The 19,735-nt window shown below is 42.9% G+C and overlaps 2 protein-coding genes across 13 annotated transcripts in view; one reads left to right on the top strand and one right to left on the bottom strand.

Annotated features, from left to right (window-relative positions):
• The first annotated feature begins 328 nt into the window (after window positions 1-328).
• On the top strand, window positions 329-16,458 carry LIG3 (DNA ligase 3). 2 transcript variants are annotated; one of them, XM_035343020.1, is made up of 19 exons: window positions 329-1,021; window positions 1,529-1,666; window positions 2,527-2,724; window positions 3,163-3,314; window positions 4,194-4,360; window positions 5,038-5,115; window positions 5,228-5,396; window positions 6,040-6,195; window positions 6,693-6,824; window positions 7,570-7,649; window positions 8,083-8,170; window positions 9,157-9,234; window positions 9,890-10,013; window positions 10,408-10,550; window positions 11,396-11,470; window positions 12,136-12,282; window positions 13,362-13,536; window positions 14,426-14,556; window positions 15,418-16,458. In XM_035343020.1, exons 1-19 carry the CDS (start codon window positions 481-483, stop codon window positions 15,649-15,651), a joined length of 3,006 nt encoding a protein of 1,001 aa, XP_035198911.1. In that variant the 5' UTR covers window positions 329-480; the 3' UTR covers window positions 15,652-16,458. The 2 variants fall into 2 exon arrangements, with proteins under 2 accessions (XP_035198911.1, XP_035198912.1); XM_035343021.1 differs by having other exon boundaries at window positions 331-1,021; window positions 14,426-14,517.
• A 350-nt stretch (window positions 16,459-16,808) lies between these two features.
• RFFL (ring finger and FYVE like domain containing E3 ubiquitin protein ligase) overlaps window positions 16,809-19,735 on the bottom strand; it is a 32,686-nt gene continuing 29,759 nt past the window's right edge. For all 11 annotated transcript variants that reach the window (XM_035343023.1, XM_035343022.1, XM_035343024.1 and 8 more), the window contains one exon: window positions 16,809-19,464. In XM_035343023.1, coding sequence (XP_035198914.1) covers window positions 19,283-19,464 — 182 coding nt within the window. In that variant the 3' untranslated portion in view covers window positions 16,809-19,282. The remainder of the gene's footprint in view (window positions 19,465-19,735) is intronic.

Below are 19,735 nucleotides of genomic sequence, written 5' to 3'. Positions count from 1 at the left end.
CCTCCCAGGGGACCCGTTTAGGAGCCCCGGCGACCTGGCAGCACCTCAGACCAGAACCAAGGCGGTGCGGCGCTCTCAGCAGGCTCAGCGGGCCGGGGGGCATCGCCTCAGGCCCGCACCAAGATGGCGCCGCGCTCCCCTCCAGCCGCCCCCATGGCGGCGTCGCCTCAGAGGCAGCAGAGGCGGGAAACGTGAGGCGGCGCGAGGCGGGGCCGGAGGCGGGAAGGGCGCGAGGCGGGGCCAGCGCTGCCCTGAGGGGCGGGGCCCGCCGCGGGGGCGTGGCCAAGCCCCGGGATCCTCTCAGGGGCCGGCGGTAGCGGCGGGGCGCATGCGCGCTGCGCCCTACGGAAGCCCGGCGGCGGCGCGGCCGGGGCCCAACGCGACGCCGCGGGGCCCGTGAGGGGAGCGCCGGGGGGCGGCGGGCGCGGAGCTCGGCACCGGGCGCCTCCCGCCTCTCGCAGCGCCGCCGGCGGGGGCCGGATGCCCGTTGGCGGCAGGGCTCTGGCCCAGGCTGCCCGGGCGCTCGGTCTCGGCGCGGCCCTCGGCCTCCGCCGGCCGCCGCTCTCCTCAGCGGGGCCCCGCCGCTGTCCTCTCGCGGGCAGCCCCCGCGGCCGGTTAGCGGCGAGCGGAGCCTCCGGAGGCCTCCCGGGGGCGGAGAGGGGCGGCGGGGTCGGAGGGGGGGTGCCGGCGGTGATCGCGGGGCCGCCGGGGGGCAGCCCGGCCCCGGGGGGGGCGATGGCGGAGCAGCGGTACTGCGTGGACTACGCCAAGCGCGGCACGGCCGGCTGCAAGAAGTGCAAGGAGAAGCTGGTGAAGGGCACGGTGCGCATCGGGAAGATCGTGCCCAACCCCTTCACCGAGTCCGGCGGGGAGATGAAGGAGTGGTACCACGTCAGGTGCATGTTTGAGAAGCTGGAGAAGGCCCGCGCCACCACCAAGAAGATCGAGGACATCACGGACTTGGAGGGCTGGGAGGAGCTGCAAGACGAGGAGAAGGAGCTAATCCACAAGCACATCGCAGGTGAGGCACGAGGCAGGGCCTGGGCCGCTTTGAGCCCTACTCGTTTTTAAAACATACCACCGACTGCCACACAGCCATGCACTTACTGTGTGATCATTGCTGATTTGCTGGTATGATCTCATGAAAAGGTGAGTAGTGCTCTGTGGGCTGATCTGTGCCTCAGCCCAAAAGCAAAGGGAAGAAGTAGGCACTTCGAGAATCGCACTTCATAATTTCTTTTGTCACAGCTGACTATGCAGGTCTAAGTGATTTAATCCACATGTAGACGCTTAAAGTTTCAGATAAATATCATAAGATAGCATCAGTTACGTCCTGGTTTTATCTTTTTTCATGCTCTTCAGTAAGTTACGTAGTTTTTTAACTTATGCTGTCTGAGAAATGCCCCTCTATCCCCAGTTGGTTTAGGACATGTTTATACTTGTTATGCAAGTATAGCTTGTATACGTTGAGGGATGTCGGAGATTGTTTCTGACTGCTGGCTCAAACCCTTACCTTGCTGTTTTACAGAAGCTACTTCCAAGGCTGCAAGTACGCCGAAGAAAAAAGCAACAGTCCAAGCTAAGCTCACTCCCACAGGACAGATAACCAGTCCCTCAAAGGATCCCTTAGCTGCTGTCAATCCCAAGAAGTTCTCTGGCTTCACAGGTAGGACTTAAGTATTTCCCAGAATGTTTATTTTTTCTTCCAATATCAGCGTCAGTTTTTTAACTTGACTTAGTTCAGTCATTTTTTGCTCTGTATAAGGTGGTTTAGTTTTAAATGTTTTTTATCAGGTTTGCCAAAAATTTTGACTGCCTTTGTAGGCTGTCGGTTTTGAAAGAACTGATGCTTGCACTTCTGATGTTCCAAAGGAAACGGTTTATGCAGTAATCCACGTCGTCAGACTGACTCCACTATTTGTCCACTGGCTAATTTCAGTCGAATTGTGAGGGTACAGACTAAAGATAGCCCAGGTAGAAGAGTTGGAGGTACAGGGAATATGAGCCTGTGGGAAACCAGGCTCAGCTCTATTGCTAGTGGACTACTTTGATTTATGATTGTTTATTTAGGTCACCAGGTTATTTTTAATAAATGCTTGACAGATGTCAACAAAAGAGTTCTTGAAATTTTTTCCTGCATTTTAGCAGTGATGTTAGGCAAACATGCTTCTGTGAAGGGGGAAGACCTATAAAATAGAAATCAAATAGTAGCATCTGCCAGCAGGAATTCCTTTTCACCAAGGCCTAACCATGTTTGGTAGAATTAAGGTCCAGAAAAGTCCGGTGTTCTGTGAAGAGTAAGAATAGCGGGGGAAAAAATGTAGATTTTTTTTTTTTTTTAACATAAATAAAACTTAAGGTCACAAATTTTGGTGCAGCACCTCATTATTCATCATTATTCAGTTCCGAAGCTTTGTCACCATATTGGGATTGTTCTTTTCAGATTGCCCGGCACAGGTGCCCTCATCTTCAAAGTCTGCCCCATGTACATTTAAAAATAAAAATAAAATTTTGTCTTTCATCCAGCCAAGCCAAAGAATTCAGAAGATGTCCCCGCAAACTCTTCCCACAAGTCTAGCCTGTCTGCAAAAAAAAGTGATCCGAAGCACAAAGACTGCTTGCTGCGAGAGTTCAGGAAGCTCTGCGCCATGGTCGCTGACAAACCTAGTTATAATGTGAAAACGCAGATCATCCAGGACTTCCTGCAGAAGGGAACTGGAGGAGGTATGATTCTCACGTGGCATTTTCTGCATCTGAAAGCCCTCTCAAAATTAAACTTCCAAGTCTTATTGCAAAAGCAAGGGTGAATTGAAATCTGCTTGCTCCGTAGTCCAAGCTGTTAGCTGTGATGATTTCTGAACTGATGCAGATAAAGTTTGCAATGGGAACTGTTGAAAAACAAATTCAGATTAGATAAGAATGACTCAGGCCAGGACGGTGGCAAATGTTTGTAAGTGCCATCAAATTTAGTGCTGAAATCAGATTTGGAGGGAAACTGTGGGTGTTTCTCCTGAGAAATGTCCTTTCGTGTAAAGCAGAACAACGTGGTGGAACAGGTAAACCCCAGCTGTATTGTTTTTTCCCCAGTCATGCTAATGAGCAGAAACAACTGTAGATGAAAATAAATTGTGACAGTTTCTAATGGCGTGTGCTTTTTTCCAGATGGTTTTCATGGTGACATATACCTGACCATTAAGCTGCTGTTACCAGGCGTCATTAAAATTGTTTACAACTTGAACGATAAGCAGATTGTAAAGCTGTTTAGTAGGATTTTTAACTGCAGCCAAGAGGAAATGATCCGGGACCTGGAACAGGTGAGTACAGAGAGCAGTTCTCTTCATTTCTGCTGTTCAGTCCCTTGGTTTGGAAATTGTATTCTTCCCCACACACACACATGAAAGATTGTTAGCTCAAATATTAGAGTAGGATACAGCGAATCTTTTCTTTATCAGTTTTCATAGAGCACATTGAAACTTGAGAAAATAGTATTTGAACAGAAAGCAAGACTTGAACTCACCTGCAAAGCTTTAAAAAGCAAGACTAAAATATCTAGGCAAATTAGGCTGCACCTGCTTTTTCTAAGCTGCTTTGTCTAGTATATTTCTCTCTTTAAATATTTTATATTGCTTTTGTTAATATCACATATATCAAAAACTGACTCAATTAACAGACCTGTTCCTATGAGCTCAAGTTGGCTTATGGGATTAGGCAAGGTTTGTACTATTGCCAGTGCTTGGATGTGTGCATTTAATTCCTGTGTATAGGAATTGGTAATTGATTATACACGCTTCTGATTCCATTGCAAGATGAAAAAGTTGGTTAATTAGCTAATGAATATAATTTTTCTCTTATCTTTATTGCCTTGGTATACACTGCCTTCTAGAGACTTCACTAGAATGATTGAGATTCTTTGCTTTACAAGAGGATTTATCCTGCGGAAATACAGGGTCTGTGGTACTGCAACAGTGTAATTTAAAAAATGCAGCACTGAGGTGACACTGGTGTTCTTATCTTTTTTTGCAAGTGAAATAGCTGAAAAGATGTACCCTGTGTTGTGGCAACGTCATTCCAATGTTTGGTTACAATTCCTTCATGCAATTGGAGCATCATTCATGTGCCCTCTTCTACTTACTGGTGGTGTCTTACCCGTTCTCTATGTGTAGTTCTGACCCTCGTTTTCTTTTTGGAGACAGGGAGATGTCTCCGAGACCATACGCCTCTTCTTTGAACAGAGCAAGTCTTGTCCTCCAGCAGCCAAAAGTCTCCTGACCATCCAAGAGGTAGATGAGTTCCTAATCCAGCTATCAAAGCTTACTAAGGAAGATGACCAGCAAAGTGTGCTGCACGATATCACTCGCAGGTGAGGAAGTTAAACAGCCTCTGAAGGTCTAGACTAAAACTAGTGGTGATTATCAATAATATATTACAGACTAGAACAGATGAAAAAGTAATCATAACCCACAGAAACTGAACTTTACATCTGCAAGCCACTATCAGTGGTTTGATTGACTCCTTGACCTCTGAACAGCTTGGAGAAACATGTACAGTTCCTGTTCATCACAGAGAATTTCATCCTTGTCTGTCAAGACACTGTATCAGTACTAGACAAATGGTGTGCAAAACTGCCTTAGTGGTACTTAACTGTAAATTAAGTTGCTGTTCCGAAGTAAGTTGGGAAAGTGTTCAAGCCATTTGGACATGTTGAAGATTCTTGGTCTGGCATAGTTTGTGTTGATTTGAAGCTGAGGATATTACTAAAAGTTACTCTTGATGCATTAACTAACTGAATTGTGGAAGGCATTTCAACACAGAGGCAGAATTAATATTGGCTTTCAAATGTAAAGATGCTAAAAAGGACGTTTGTGTTACTTTCTTGTGCCTCTACTATGTCACTAATAAAACATGTACTCACTTGAGCTTAAACCCTACAGAAGGGAAGGACCTCTTCTTATGGAGGCCTTGCCCAGTTTCCTATTCTCAGCTGGAAAGCAGTGCAGATAAGTGTCTACTATCTCTGAATCTTCTCTCTCATTTCAGATGTACTGGCAACGACCTGAAATGCATCATCAGGCTAATTAAGCATGACCTGAAAATGAACGCTGGTGCAAAGCATGTGTAAGTCCCACCTTTTGTTGTGAGATAAAAGCAGAAGTGGGCATTAGCCTCATAAGCCGTGAGCAGCAGACCTGAGACTGATATGTTTGCTCCTGTCCTCGATTTGTTAAAGGTTGGATGCTTTGGATCCAAATGCTTACGAGGCGTTCAAAGCATCACGCAACCTCCAGGATGTGGTAGAGCGAGTCCTGAAGAACCAGCAGGAGGCCGAGAAGATGCCAGGGCTGAAGCGAACCCTCAGCGTGCAGGCCTCCCTGATGACCCCAGTGCAGCCCATGCTGGTAATGTTGGTCCTGCAATGGTGACCTACAGCAGAGGAAGAGACGGAGTTCTCATATACACTGTCAGAGACTGTCACCTTCGGGAATCAGTAGACAAGTGATTAAGTGTAGTGTGAGCTAATAGTGTAATGCTCATTTTTAGGGATAATGCCATTTTTTAAAGTTTTTTCTGCCACAGGGCCAGTATTTAGTGCAGCTTCAGTGATGCTGCAGAAGCTAAATTTTGACTTGATTTCAGTCCAGAAGTGACTTTTCTTTGTTGGTTTCTTTGCTATCATTCCGGAAGTTGATCCTTTATTTGGAAATGCTGTTGGATTGGAGATTCGTTTACTTTTTGTTTGAACAAATAGGAGTTAAATATTCTACTTTCGAGCTAAGCACAGTCCTACAAAAGGCACAGTACTTGCAGCTTTAGATATCTGGAAGAGATAAACACTGAAAAGCTATAATTACTGAGCGTATTCAGGCAATTTAAAGTAAATGACTAATTAAGAAAAGGAAAATCTTGACTGGATATCAGAAACCCTGGACAGAAAGATGTAAAAAGGACGTGATAGTTCATTCATGAAATTAGGTAAGAGTAGCTTCGTTTTTAAACATGTCAGCCAAATTTATTTGGAACTTCTCTCTCTGTATTTCTAAGGCTGAAGCCTGCAAGTCAATTGAGTATGCCATGAAGAAGTGCCCAAATGGCATGTATGCAGAGATCAAATATGATGGTGAGCGAGTGCAGGTCCATAAAAATGGAGATCACTTCAGCTACTTCAGCCGGAGCCTCAAACCTGTCCTTCCTCACAAAGTAAGCACCTATAAGCTGCCCCATCTTTTGTGCCACATTTTACACTTCTCCATAAACATGACTGAATTTCACAAGTTCCTATAGGCAAGGAAGATATCTTTTGTTGTAGGATTTCTTGTTTAATTTCTGCAGATACTTGGATCTGGAAAAGCAACATTTAATAGAACTGTAACCAATTTGTTTTGGTGTCTGTTAAGCCTTGAAACTACAGTTAACTTACCTGCTTTCAAGCCCTCTTATACAGTGCATTTGGGTTGGCTTGATGCCAGCTGAGTGACTTTGTAATATTTGTTCAAGTCTCCTTTTTCTTTTTATGGACTGTGCTAGTAGTTCGTGCTGTAGTAGAAAGTAAAGTTAGTGCAGATATGCATACACATGCCCCAGACACTTCTGGAGAGCACATCTGAATTGGAGTGAGTCCATCTCTTCAGTCAGTAGACATCTATTTTCCTTCTTTTTTCTTTTTACTTTTTTTTTTTTTTTTTTTTTTCCTCAAGGTAGCACATTTTAAAGACTTCATCCCCCAGGCTTTCCCTGGCGGGCACAGTATGATCCTGGATTCAGAAGTTCTTCTAATCGATAACAAAACTGGCAAGCCACTTCCTTTTGGGACTCTTGGTGTGCATAAGGTAAAAAAAAATAAATAATAAATCCTTTTTTATAGTTGGAGGCTGTAAGGCTGTTACTCTGCTGACTTAAACACACTAGCATGTGTTCTGTTATCACAGGCTAATTTAAGAGATCTGGTGCTTACTAGAGAATTTGGAAAAAAATAAGATCCGTGAGAAGCCTGATATTAAAGAAAAGGTACTGTTATGATACGATAGATTTGATATTAACTTAATCACAAGCAAGATAGCAAGAAACTTCAGCTCAAGATTAAAGAAAAAAAAAAACGTGGAAGATCTTTCAATTCTGTTGTTGCTTATAGTTGCCCATAGCAATATATAGCAGATCAGAAGACAGAACGATGCAGATATATATGTTGTCCATAAAAGAATGTCGAGATAGCGTTTAGGATGAGGACAGTAAAGTGACAATTAAACTGTAAGTATTTCAAGTTAAAGGAGACATTAATCTGAAGTCTCTGGAATGCTTTTTTGTTGTTGTGTTGTTGCAGCAGTAGTGACGGATGTTAGCTTGCCCGAAGTCATTAGTATTTGTTATTTCTCTGTCAATAGGAGATTAACATGTTTTATTTTCTTTGTGCTCTGATGCATTTGGTCTAAATCTGAAGTCTATGCTTATTATAACTAAAAGATTGTAAGATTATGGGGATAAAAATACATCTGTTTCTGTGATTTTTTTTTTTTTCTAAAGCTCCATGCTGCTACTAGTGCAGATTCCTTTTAATTGATCTTAATTGTCTTGCAGAAAGCTGCTTTCCAAGACGCCAATGTTTGCTTGTTTGTGTTTGACTGCATCTATTTCAATGACATCAGCCTGATGGACAGGTATGTGTCTGGCACAGTGTGAGAGTAAGTAGCCTGACAGGTTTCCCAGCATGAACTTGCTGGAATACGCTACCATGCAGAAGCAGCAGTTCACTTCAGCTGTTAAGGCTGCCCATTTACCCCTGTAAATTCAAGACAGCATGGGGTAATCCTTGCTGTGCTAAGGAGCATCGCTATAGTAACTGTATTTCAGCTGAGCTCAGTGGGGTTCAGTACTCAGCTCATCTCACGTCCTCTGAAACCAAATACACTCTTCTTATAGATTTCTATTTTTATATCTTTTTCCTGGAGGAATGTTAAAAGAATTGTCTGTTCTAGAACTCTGCAGGATAAATCATTTAGTTATTTAAATAATTTTTCTCACTGTTCATGTGACTGGTACTTCATGTTGAAATTCATTACATATCCTTAATTATCTGTCTCTGTGTTCTAGGCCTCTGCGCGAGCGTCGCAAGTTTCTACATGATAACATGGTTGAAATCCCCAACCGGATCCTCTTCTCAGAGATGAAGTATGTCACGGTGAGTCTGATCTTAAATAAGGCAGCATTCATGGTGATCTCATAGGCTGTTAGTACTTCACTGCTCCTCTACCACATGGGCTTGTGTATAATTAAAGCTGCAAATCCGGCAATTCCATGCCTATCAAAAGGGGTTCTGCATCTGGTCTGCGTACAAGAATGTTTTGGCTAGGATCTTGTCTCAGCTATAACCAAATTTAGTACAGTTTTAACTTGTACATCTTTTCTTCTGTCATCTTAATAATTTTTTAAACATTGCAACTGTGATATTGTTAGGAGCAGCTAAAGCCTGTTGTAATTCAGTCTGTAATTTGAAATGCTGTGCTACATAGAGAAGACAGAAGTAAGATTGAAGGGAACTAGACTGCTTCCAGTACACAAACTGACAAGTTCAAGTGCCACACAGCTCTTACTTTTGTAGCACAGATAAATCCCGAGTGCTTAACTGCATTTAGACATCAACATGCTCATTTTTTTTCCTTTGATTGTTATGCAGAACCGTTATGTCCCATCATTTTTCCCTGCTACTGCTGATTTCTGGAGCACCTTGCTTTTACTGGAAAAATGCTTGGACGTTTGGGGCAGGGGAAGCATTCTGGGAAGAAGAAAAGACTGTGTCCCAAAGCAGTTGGACAGAGAAGTAAACAGGCCCTGCTGTCTCAGATCTGGTCTTGAGTATATGGGACATGCTTAGGACACAAAGTCAGTGTGGCTACCTCATCTCTGAGGAGTACTTTTTATATTTTTTTAAGCTAGCCTTTTTTTTTTTTTTTCTTGGGACATATTCCCAGCTTAGTCCAGCTTAGTTCCTGGATGTGCAGCAAAGAGAACAGGTATGGGCCTCTCCTTGGAAAACTACTTTATGAAATTACCTGCTCATCTCTCTGTAGTTGCTTTAGTTTTAGCGCACCACCACTCCAAGTAGAAAGCCTGGTGACTGCAGCCGTTTGACAGTCTTGGTCTTTCCACAATTCCTTTCCTTTATAGAAAGCTTCGGATCTGGCAGATATGATCACCCGAGTCATCCGTGAAGGACTGGAAGGACTGGTGTTGAAAGATATCAAGGCGAGTGCATATTTATTCTTTAATGGTTTATGCTGGGAATCGACGAGTAAAAGCAGAGTGCTCTGTACTTAATCGAGGTTTCAGCTGAGCACTTTTCTGCTTTTAAGAGGTTTTTTACATTGCTTGAAGGGGGACATGCAGTAGCGTTACCTGAATCTCAGTTACTGTCATTTATTTCCTGAATTTTGGTATTGCTTTTCATTTGTTCTTCTCTTGCCTGTCTTCTGTCATTAGACAGAACTCCACTTCTCTGAATATCCTGATGTCCCTGAAACTTTTTGAACCATCAAGTCTGTTTGTATGCACCTGTAGTGATATGGTCCAGCAGGCAGATCACTGAGCTGGTAACCAGAACTGCATTTTAATGACAGCTCTGGTTCTAGTCTCTTGTGATCCTCTGCTTTGTTCAGTGCAATCAGCACTTAGGTGAAGTGCTTGGAGGTCTGTGGATGAATCATGCAAGGCTTGAAACATCCTTGAAACATTTCTGGATACTTGTATGTGCTGACATCCAGTCCAAGTTGCTCCTGATGTATCTGAGCACTTCAGTGGCACTGCTAAGCTGCATAAAAGCAGGGGCCATCTGAGGAGACAGGGCATCATTTGTTTGATGGGTAGCTTTCTGAGTGAGGGGTTCTTGCCTTGTTTTGCACAGGGTAATTATGAACCAGGAAAACGACACTGGCTGAAAGTGAAAAAGGACTACTTAAATGAGGGTGCAATGGCTGACACAGCAGACTTGGTGGTGCTGGGAGCTTTCTATGGGCAAGGCAGTAAAGGTAAGTCTCTGGAGTTAGTTAAAGTCAGGGTATGTCAGTTCAGAAAAATCTCAAGCTTTTTCCTACTCCAGGCTTTCTGGAGCATATAGACTCCTACCGTAAGACTGGCTCTTACAGTGACTGTCTGCCACAGCCCATCGTGTCCCAGGCTATTGCAAGCTGTCTGACTTCACTGTGGCTTAGTTGGCACAGAAAAGCATTAGGTCTTGGGTTGGTCATTTATGCAGTGTAAAGACTCTCTGTTCAGCTTTGTGTATGTGCTGATGCTGTGAAGCCATCACAAACCCAAGGTCCTCCAGCTCCCAGAGATGAAAAAGAGTTTTGGTTCCTTTTCTTTTTAAAAAGCTGTGGCTTATCCTGTAGATGTGATTCACTGTGCTCTCCCCTCCTACAGGTGGGATGATGTCCATTTTCCTCATGGGCTGCTATGATCCCAAGAGTGAGAAGTGGTGTACTGTGACCAAGTGTGCCGGTGGCCATGACGATGCCACCTTGGCCCGTCTGCAAACAGAGCTGGATATGGTAAAGATCAGCAAGGTGAGGTGGCCTCTGGCATGGAGGTGGTCAAAGCAGTGCTCAGCAAAGGACTTAGTAAAAAGCTTCCTCCTGCTGAGCTGCAATTGAGGTGCTGATTAAATGCAGAACTGAAGTGCTCTGCCAGGACTGAATGGTGTCTCAATTACAGCTAAATTGGGTAAATTGCTCTAAAAACCTACATGAGAACTGAGACGTAGGTGCAGCCATCTCCTGAAGATGATGCACGGCCTGAGATTTGTACTCAGACACTGAGTGGGAAGCCAGGCACCATCTGGTTCCTGATCAAAGTTTTATTGGGAAGAGCAGCACAAGTACCATTATTTTGGCATATTGCAATCAGTGGAGACAGTCACTAGATGGGGCTGCAAGTGAGAAATGGTCGTCAGGCTGTCACCTTGCAGCTAGATAACCTGAAATGTTGGAGTTAGACTTCTTTTGTGAGTGATTGATAACGGCGACAAATCTTATTTCTCAAGACCTGACATATAAACAGCGGAATTTTAGTATTTGACATCTTGAAGGCCATTTGCATCAAGGTTATAGAATCTTGAAAATGTCTGGTTTTATATGAATTACGATTGGAGAGTAACATGGTAGTGGTTTTATGTTTGGGATGACAGTAGTTGACAGATGTGTTGCAAGAAATTTTTGTGATTCTCTAGATGAAAGGAACTACTGCAGGTCCGTGCACCTTGCACTGTACGCTACAGCAAGTGTTATCCATACAAAGGCAATGAAATACATATTTGCCACTTTGCTACCACATTTTCTCAGGAACCTCCTCTGTAGGACTAGGTTTGTACATGATAATAAACACTATCATTTTGTTTTTGTGTTCTTAATAGGATCCCAGTAAAATTCCAAGCTGGCTAAAAATTAACAAAATCTACTACCCAGACTTCATTGTCCCAGATCCAAAGGTAAGTGCTGACATTAAATGACTGTTTCCCAGCCCTGATATATCAACATACTTTTTGTAATGGTACAGATTGTTACCGTTATAAAAATTAGTCTTCAAGCTTGGAACAGGAAATTAAGCACAACTTCTTATCTGAATCTTGCATGTGCATTTGAGGCTAAGAGCTTCACGAGGAAATCGTACCAGCAGTACCTCTGGGAAACACTCCTGTGCATCAAATCCTTCCCAGAAGTGAACTAACTTAAATAAGCAATTAAAGCACAGTTAAACTTAAAACAGATGAAGCACAATTGTGAACCAGAAGTTGCTATTGTTGTTTTACTGGACTTACCAGTATGCTTTGGGCCGTGTACGTCTGACAGAAAAAGTGCTCTTTATAAATTGGCATTATGTATTGGCTGAGGATTCATTGGAAGAAAGAAAATTGAAGCTTTTCTAAACAAGGTGCCCAGAGGGTGCTTGTAGAACTCCGTTGTTCTGGGAAGGGAGCAAAATGTTTTTTGGTGTGTGTGTGTGTGTGTGTGTGTGTGTGTGTGTGTGTGTGTCTTTTGTTTTGTTTTAGAAGTAGAGGAACACAAATGCATTAACGAGGTTAATGTTAACGAGGTTAGTTCACGAGGGAGCACAACAATGTGACATGACTTTCTTCCTTGATACTGTGTTTAGAAAGCCCCAGTATGGGAGATCACAGGAGCTGAATTCTCTAAAGCAGAAGCCCACACTGCAGATGGGATCTCCATTCGCTTCCCTCGCTGCACCCGCATTCGAGATGACAAGGACTGGAAGACAGCCACCAACCTCCCGCAGCTTAAGGTGAGTTAATGTGTTATGCTTGTCTGCAGCATGTCTGCAAATAAGTTCTGGCAGCAGTCTGTATTTTAAAAGACAAATTCTGATAGGACGTGTAATGAAGATACCTGTTAACTAGAGTCTACAAAGGCATGTTACATTTTCTTATTTATTCTAGGCTCAGCCTGGTTCCTTGACTATTTTGATGTGAATTGTGTATTTTCATGGGGCATCTTGAGTCTCTTGAGCTGTTGGGTTGTGTTGTGCACTTTCAGGAAAGTTGTGCTGGCAGATAGTTGTATCAGCTCTTGTAACAGCCTTCATGGTGAGGAATTTCCTTCCTGAAAGAGGTGACCTTATTCTCTTAAGTGGTTATGGTCATTCAGTTTCCTATTAATTGCCAAGACTGGGGGAGGCATCTGGGAAGTGACTAAGGGTAGCCTGGCCCAGTTCCATGGCAGAGGGGCCAAATGGCAGTCTGCCTGGATCCCCGGTGCGGCACCCACCCCACACAGCTCCTATGCCTCCTTAAGTGATAGAAACCGGTTGGCTTGTTGCCATCCCCAGCAGGAAGTCAGCTGTTGATGAGCTCTGTTCTCAGTCTAGTTATTGTCACTTGGGCTGTCTTCACACTGCCTACAGGGATACTGACAGCAGATGCAAGTGCTTGTTACGCCACTGAAGGAAGGAGTGATTCAGCCCATCTGCTGTCCAGCAATCTTTTTGGCTCCCTGTGCAGGTAGGGGAGAGAAAGGTAAAATACCCTCAGACAGACTGTTGCTTGAGTGTTGGACAATGGGTGTTGTCTGTTTTTCAGTACAGGGAGCCGGGCTCTGAAGAGTTAGTCTGACTCGCTCTGTAGCAGGTGGTGCAAATATGTATGGCTTCCCTTAATGTCAAGTAGCTGGGTGGAGAGCAGAGAGTTTGAACATAGTTGACAGAAAAATGGCTACAGAGGTGCCAGAAGGAAAAAAAAACATAAGCACAAACACTTCAGGGGGGTAAAAAAAGGAAAGCAAGAGGAGCAGATGCATTACTGCTCATGACCAGTATCTGAGATTTCACTATGGCTTAAAGGTAACGCTTTGTTTCTGGTGGGACAGGAGCTGTACCAACTCTCCAAGGAAAAGGCTGACTTCAGTGTTGTTGCTGGGGAGGAAGAAGAATCCACGGCTGGCAGCAGTGGAGAGAATGAGGGAAATTCCAGGTCTTCCACGCCACACAAGACTACTAAAACTCCCCCTAGCAAGTCACCTGCAAAAGCCAAGAAGCCAGAAGGTAAGACAGTACTTCCCAGGGAGAGGAGCTTCAGGATATATTCTGTGCCTTCTGTGAGATGCTTGAAGATCCCATGGCAGCTTTTACATGCATGTCAGGGTTAATAAGCAAAGCTGATTCGACCCTTGGTTTGGTCAGTGTTATTCATAGCATGGGCTGAATAGCCACAGCTTTGAGGTGTGCTGAGATTGGGAAAAGGTGCAACAGGACTGATAGGACTGATGATGCTGCTTAAAAGGTTGGTGCTCAGGCAACCCATTCAGACAATGAAAGGTCTCTGAAATAATGCTGTCAAGAAAAGATATCTTGAACTTTGTAGAGTCTCAGTTATAGTTAGTATCAGAATTACTTTGGTGTAATTTCTCTAGGACTGCAGTCCCTTTTAATCTTTAGATCAAGGTCCTTAACAGAATAAGACATCTGAACAGCAAACCTGCTGCTCCTGTTCTTGCAGATCACGTGCCTTTTGGTTAGACAATTTTGGCCAAGAAACAGTATTTAATTTTATTTGAAGTTCATATATAACAGGACACCTGGAGGGGATTTCCAGGTATTAGACTGCAAAGATAAGAAACGAGTTTGCTTCACCAGTGTGCTCACTGGGGAATAACTTGTATCAAATTTCTGAGCAGTCTCGGAAAGGCAGTGTGGTGACAGCAAGACAGAAAGCTGAACAACAGTGTAGTCTTCTGGAGCTGAGGGCAGGAAAGTGCCCCAGGCAATTTGCAGCAGATAAACGTGTCTTACTAGCTATGTTTTAATTCACAGATTTTCCAGAAAGGGGGGAAAATCTGCCTTTTACATTTTCCTATTCTCATTCTTTTCTGTCTACTACTTTCTATATACAGTCAATATCTAGACAAGATCACAAGACAATTTTTGTTTGTAGGCACTAAAGCAATCACTGAATCCCCTCAAAAGCCAGAGGAGAAACGAGGAGAGAAGCGAAAAGCATCTGAGATGGATGACAATGGAAAGAAGGTGCGAAAAGCATCTGAGATGGATGACAATGGAAAGAAGGTATGGGCAGCTAGGAAGCAAACACTTTGGGGTGGGAAGAAGCTGAGGCTATTCCAATTGTCTGTTCACTTTTGCCTTCCATCTGGCAAGTCTTTGAAATCTTTCCATAGCAGCACCCTAAATTAAAAGGAAATGTAAAGGCAGAAATAGCAACAATGAGCCCTCTTGTAAAGAGATTTCTGCAGCTGTTCTTCCCTACCTGCAAAGTTCACACAATTGGGTTTGTTATGCTAAAGCTCTGTTCATCACCCAACACTGTCCTGCTCTACAAAGGCAACGTGCTGTGATTGCTGAGTGGCTGCTCTTGAGTACTGTATAGAAGAGAGGGGAGCTGTAAAGGGAGGGAACTGTCCTTTCTAGCTCATTGTGCAGCAAATGGTGGGAGTGGATTAAGAATCACAAGAGCTGTAATTATCTGATAAGCTTGGAGTAGCTATTTGCTACTTGATGTAAACAGCAAGTCCCCTCCCAGGATTGTTATGTTCTCCTACTTTAACTAAGAAGCATCAGCTTGTAAGGGCAAAGGTATTAAGATCATGTTTACTGGACTACATCAACATCATCACTAAAGGCAGCATTTGCAAGGGCTGCTAATGGGGCAATAATTCCCCTTAGCAAGGGAAGCACTACTCAGTTGCAGCATCTGGCTTTCAGAGGAGCTGTATGGGTGTTACTCTTCTGTGTGATTCAACAGCAGGCCAAAGTCTAATTTATAGACACTATCATTCTAATCCCATGCCTGTCCTTGGGGACTGCAAGTGGACTTGTTCATGCCTCAGAGAATTCAGTGTAATTTCCAGACCAATCTAGTGTCTTATCAACCTTTGCTTCCTCTTCCCCATCCTCTTCCCCAATACACAGACACTGCTGGACATATTCACTGGTGTGAAGCTGTACCTATCGCCCTCTGTGAAGGATTTCAACAAAATCCGTCGCTACTTCATAGCATACGATGGTGATCTTGTGCCAGAGTTTGACACAGCCTCAGCAACGCATGTTATAGGGGACATTGATGAGAATCCTGGTGCTAAGCGTGTATCTCCCAAATGGATCTGGGAATGCATCCGCAAACGGAGACTGGTAGCCCCATGCTAGCACTCTGGGGCAGCTGACTGGTCTTAACACTGCTATACTTCAGGAACTCCCTGAAGGGAACAGCTGAGAACTAGGTAGGTGGAAGAAAGGGTGAGATTCCTCTGTGGGGATGTGAATGGAAATGAAATGCTCAAGTCCATCAGAGGTAATTATCAAGATCCATAGCAGCTATATGGAATTAATTAAAACAACTCTGAGGGACACTACTGCTGAATCCATTTTTCTGCCCATAACGTAGACCAATGCACTTAATATCTAGGTGCTGGTTTCATGTCCTTGGGTTTTTAAAGTTTGGGTATTTTTATAAATAAAGCAATAAAACTGAAACATCTTTTCCTTTGCTGTCAGGACATCTTTTCTAAAGGTTATTCTATATCAGGACAGATATCTGAAACTACAGGTTGTAGTGCCAGGGTAATTGTGCTGCATGGCTACAGCTTAAACAAAAGACATGTCCTTCAGCTGGTCTGACTTGTTTTTTCCCCTATCTTGTAACATTCAGCACAGATCTATAATAAAGTAGCAGTTTACACTTCTGCATAGGTTTCCCATTAAAAAATGAGGTACCAAATAAGCTTCCCTTACAACGCTTGGTGCAACGTTACCTGATCATCCTCTTGGAGTGTTTGTTTTCTAGAACAAGTTACTTGGGTTTTGCTCTTCATGTTTCAATTAGTAAAAGCTGAGACAGGAATTCTACCATCTGGATCCCATAGAATAGTTGAGACCTCCTTAACTGAAGCTGTTTAGAACTACTCTTAAGTACTTGAATATTAATTAACAATAAATTAAAATCCATTTTTAAAACCTGTTTTGCATATGATGTGCACTTGCTGGATAATATGCATGAGCTCTGAAGGTGCAGGCTCAGACCACACGTGTATGTAGAGTAGATGCAAGTTGACGAGTTTATTTCTTCTCAGTTGCCTTAGTTCTGAGGGTTCACAGACTTTCTCCTTTGTAATATTCATAAAGTTAGGATGAAGTTAGGGTTCTCGGTTATTTTTCTCCCCTTCAGTATCTACGTACTTGTTTGTATCCCGCTCTATGATACTTAATCACAGGGTATCCCAAACTTTTTTCTGGTTAAAAATCAGAAGTAGCTCTGCTTTGTCCTAGCTTGTTGGCAACAGAGGCAGAAAACAAAGTTAACTAAATCACATTTCAAGTTTATTATAAAATTATAAACCAAACTTCTGTACCAAAACTAGTAGGTTTAACCATTGTAGTACCAAGAGGATTTTTTAATAGAGAAAAACATGCCATTTCAAGTAGAATATTAACTTTAAAATATTTAAACCATGTACAGTGTACATAAAGCACATAAATATTTCCATTTACTTTATTAGTTTAGATCATTATATTCCTTTGGATTATTAATCAGTTTCTTCCAGATTTTGATTTCCCTTTAAAAACAAGTCTCCCATATCCATGAGAGAAAGCATTTTTGCAAGGGAAAGAGTGTAGTCAAAAAAAGTGCTTTTCCCTTCAGAAAGCACACTTCAGACTCATGGTGGGTATATCTTCTCATTGCTAAGATTTCAACCACTGCTGTGCAACTCAATTTATCTGCTGTAGAAAATAAGCCTACTCTCTACAATAAAAGTAGATCTGCCCCCAGGAGAACAGTCTTCCTCCTGTTGAATACCCCTAAGTCCTGAGTTTATTGAAAAAGGACATGAATTTTCACAGTGAATTTACTAATGAGGCTGTTCAAAGCTTTGTATGTATATTCCTGTACCTCTTGAAGAGTAAATACAGTTAATGCTTACCTGCATTTTTTTTAATATGATGCATTAAATTGTATCAGTTCTCTTCTCATGCTGGAAGCTGTTAAACCTTAAGCCAAAGATTAAAGAACAACCTGAACAGGGGAAGAGGTAAAACTCAGCATTTCCATTTAAATAAACCTCAGCAGCTCTTATTTGTATGGAGTTCAGAGGCCACCTCAATAGTGCAGAGGTTCTGTTAACTACGGAGTGACAGAGTTCTTTGTCTTAAGTGCTTAACTCCTACTTGCAAAGTAGAGACCCTCTGTGCCAGTTGAGAAGTGAGTTGCTACTCACGTGATATTCCATGTTAAATATTACAGAAGTTTAATTTACTGTTAACTCATTACCAACTACTGCAAAAGTAGAGGGCTTTGGTGATCGTTTCTGTAACTGCACTTTCCAGTAGTCCAGAGGCTTTAAGTCAACACTTGTTTTTATGCTGTTCCTCTGACAGCCATGCAGAGTGTGTTTGAACACTCAATGATCAGAGCTTAAAGGGGAAAGTTGGATAGGAAAACCTGCAGCAGAAGGTACTCAACTTCACACACTGCTTGAACTGAGTATGCAGTGCCACAGTGGCTGAAAAATTAAGGCATCAAGATTCTGAAACTTACACGTTACCAGCCAAATGGACAGGCTACTTGCAGGCCACTGAGAGAAAAAGAGGCTAGTTACAGCTTTCTGTAGTAAGGCTTCCAAAGGAACATGCTCTTCATGAGGATAGCTCTAAGATCTTGTGATTGTCATCTGTCAGGCCATAGCATCTCTTAGCCACCCTCACAAAGATCACAAAATAAATTGTTCTTGCTAAGCAGGCTTAACGAAAGAGGACTAAAACTGAAAAAAGGGAAGCTGATTAATACACAGAAGCCTCTGCACTTCACTTCTGCTCATTTTATTGATTCAGGGGAAATAAAGTTTGCCTCTGCTTTCTTTCATGTGTCTTCTAAAAAGAAAGTCACCTGTACTTAAATATGATTGTGTAGCAATAGAATTCTTACACTTCAGCTGTATGCTTTCCTCATAAAACCAGAAAAAAGACTCAAGCCTTAGCTTCTTACCTCCTTAATCACATGAGGTCAGTTCAATTTTAAAGCAACTACTAGCATATATGGTAAGGGAGCCTAGGAATTCAAACAAATTAACAGCAGGCAAACAAGATATTCCCCTCCTAGTGGCACAAACAAAAAAAACACCAGGCAAGATAAGGCTGTATGTTTCACAGTCTCTCAGTCCCCTTACATTTTTCAGTTATACACAGCCCACCTTCAAATAAAATGGTACGTTTTTCCACAATCCCACCAGGCTGGAATTAAATTCATTCTGAATATGGAAATTGGAGGCAGGCTGCCTGGTAAGAAGTTAAATTGAAAAAAAAAAATGTATTCATTAAAAATTAAATTGACAGTGAGTAGTATGTTGCATAAACACAACATGGGGGAAGTAGAATCAGAATTCAATAGCAGCAAAACACATTGCTTTTTGAGACCCCAGTCTATTTCGTTTATTATTCAGGGGAAAAATCAGAAGCTTCAGTATCTAGTATTTGTGGTGGAAAGACAGGCATCTGTTTATCTTCCACCAGTGGATCAAGTTACTCTAGAATGTTGGTTTTTAATTATTTTGTCTGCTGCTGGCAATAACCTCCAGGGAGTCCAGGCACTGTGGTGTAAAACGGTACAGTGGAAAGGGCACAGCCAAACATAGCTTGAGTAAGAGCAATTTTCCCCAAGCTTCATTCTTCCCTCACGTCCAGCTTCCAATACTGCCACGTCCTAATCTCTGACCTAACTATTTGCAGTAATTTTGACCATTTCCCTAACAGCAGATGAGGCTTTAAGGCATCACCAGTCTTCCGCTTAGGACTTAAAGACATGAACAGCCCTTACAACGTACTGCCTGCATATGGGACATTCGCTCATTCGCTTCCCACACTTGGTGCAGGTGACCATGTGGCCGCATTCTAGCAGGACACAGTCAATGGGTAAGTCCATGCAGATTTTGCAGAGGTTGTCCTCCATGCCAGGGAGCCCAGCACCACCTAAGTAAACAAGAGACCACAGTCTGCATGAGACAAGGAAAGGTATGTCATTGTGCAATCTGTGAGTTGTCTTTATCAAAGGGCTTCTAATGTGCTTTGCACACTGAAGATTTGGGATAAAAACGCTTTGCATATACACTAATGTAGCTGCTCCGTCAAATGGCAAGGAGTAGAAGGCTTTAGCCTTTACACAGTACTTCCTGTATGATGAAGAGTACCACTGAGATTCTTAGCAATGACACAAATGAAGCAACGTTAAGAATATCACTTA

The sequence above is a fragment of the Oxyura jamaicensis genome, chromosome 19 (genome assembly GCF_011077185.1).
Source record: "Oxyura jamaicensis isolate SHBP4307 breed ruddy duck chromosome 19, BPBGC_Ojam_1.0, whole genome shotgun sequence".
In the NCBI taxonomy this organism is placed as follows: Eukaryota; Metazoa; Chordata; class Aves; order Anseriformes; family Anatidae; genus Oxyura; species Oxyura jamaicensis.
The sequence above is the reverse complement of the archived record's forward strand: the minus strand, read 5'-3'. Positions and strand labels throughout refer to the sequence as shown.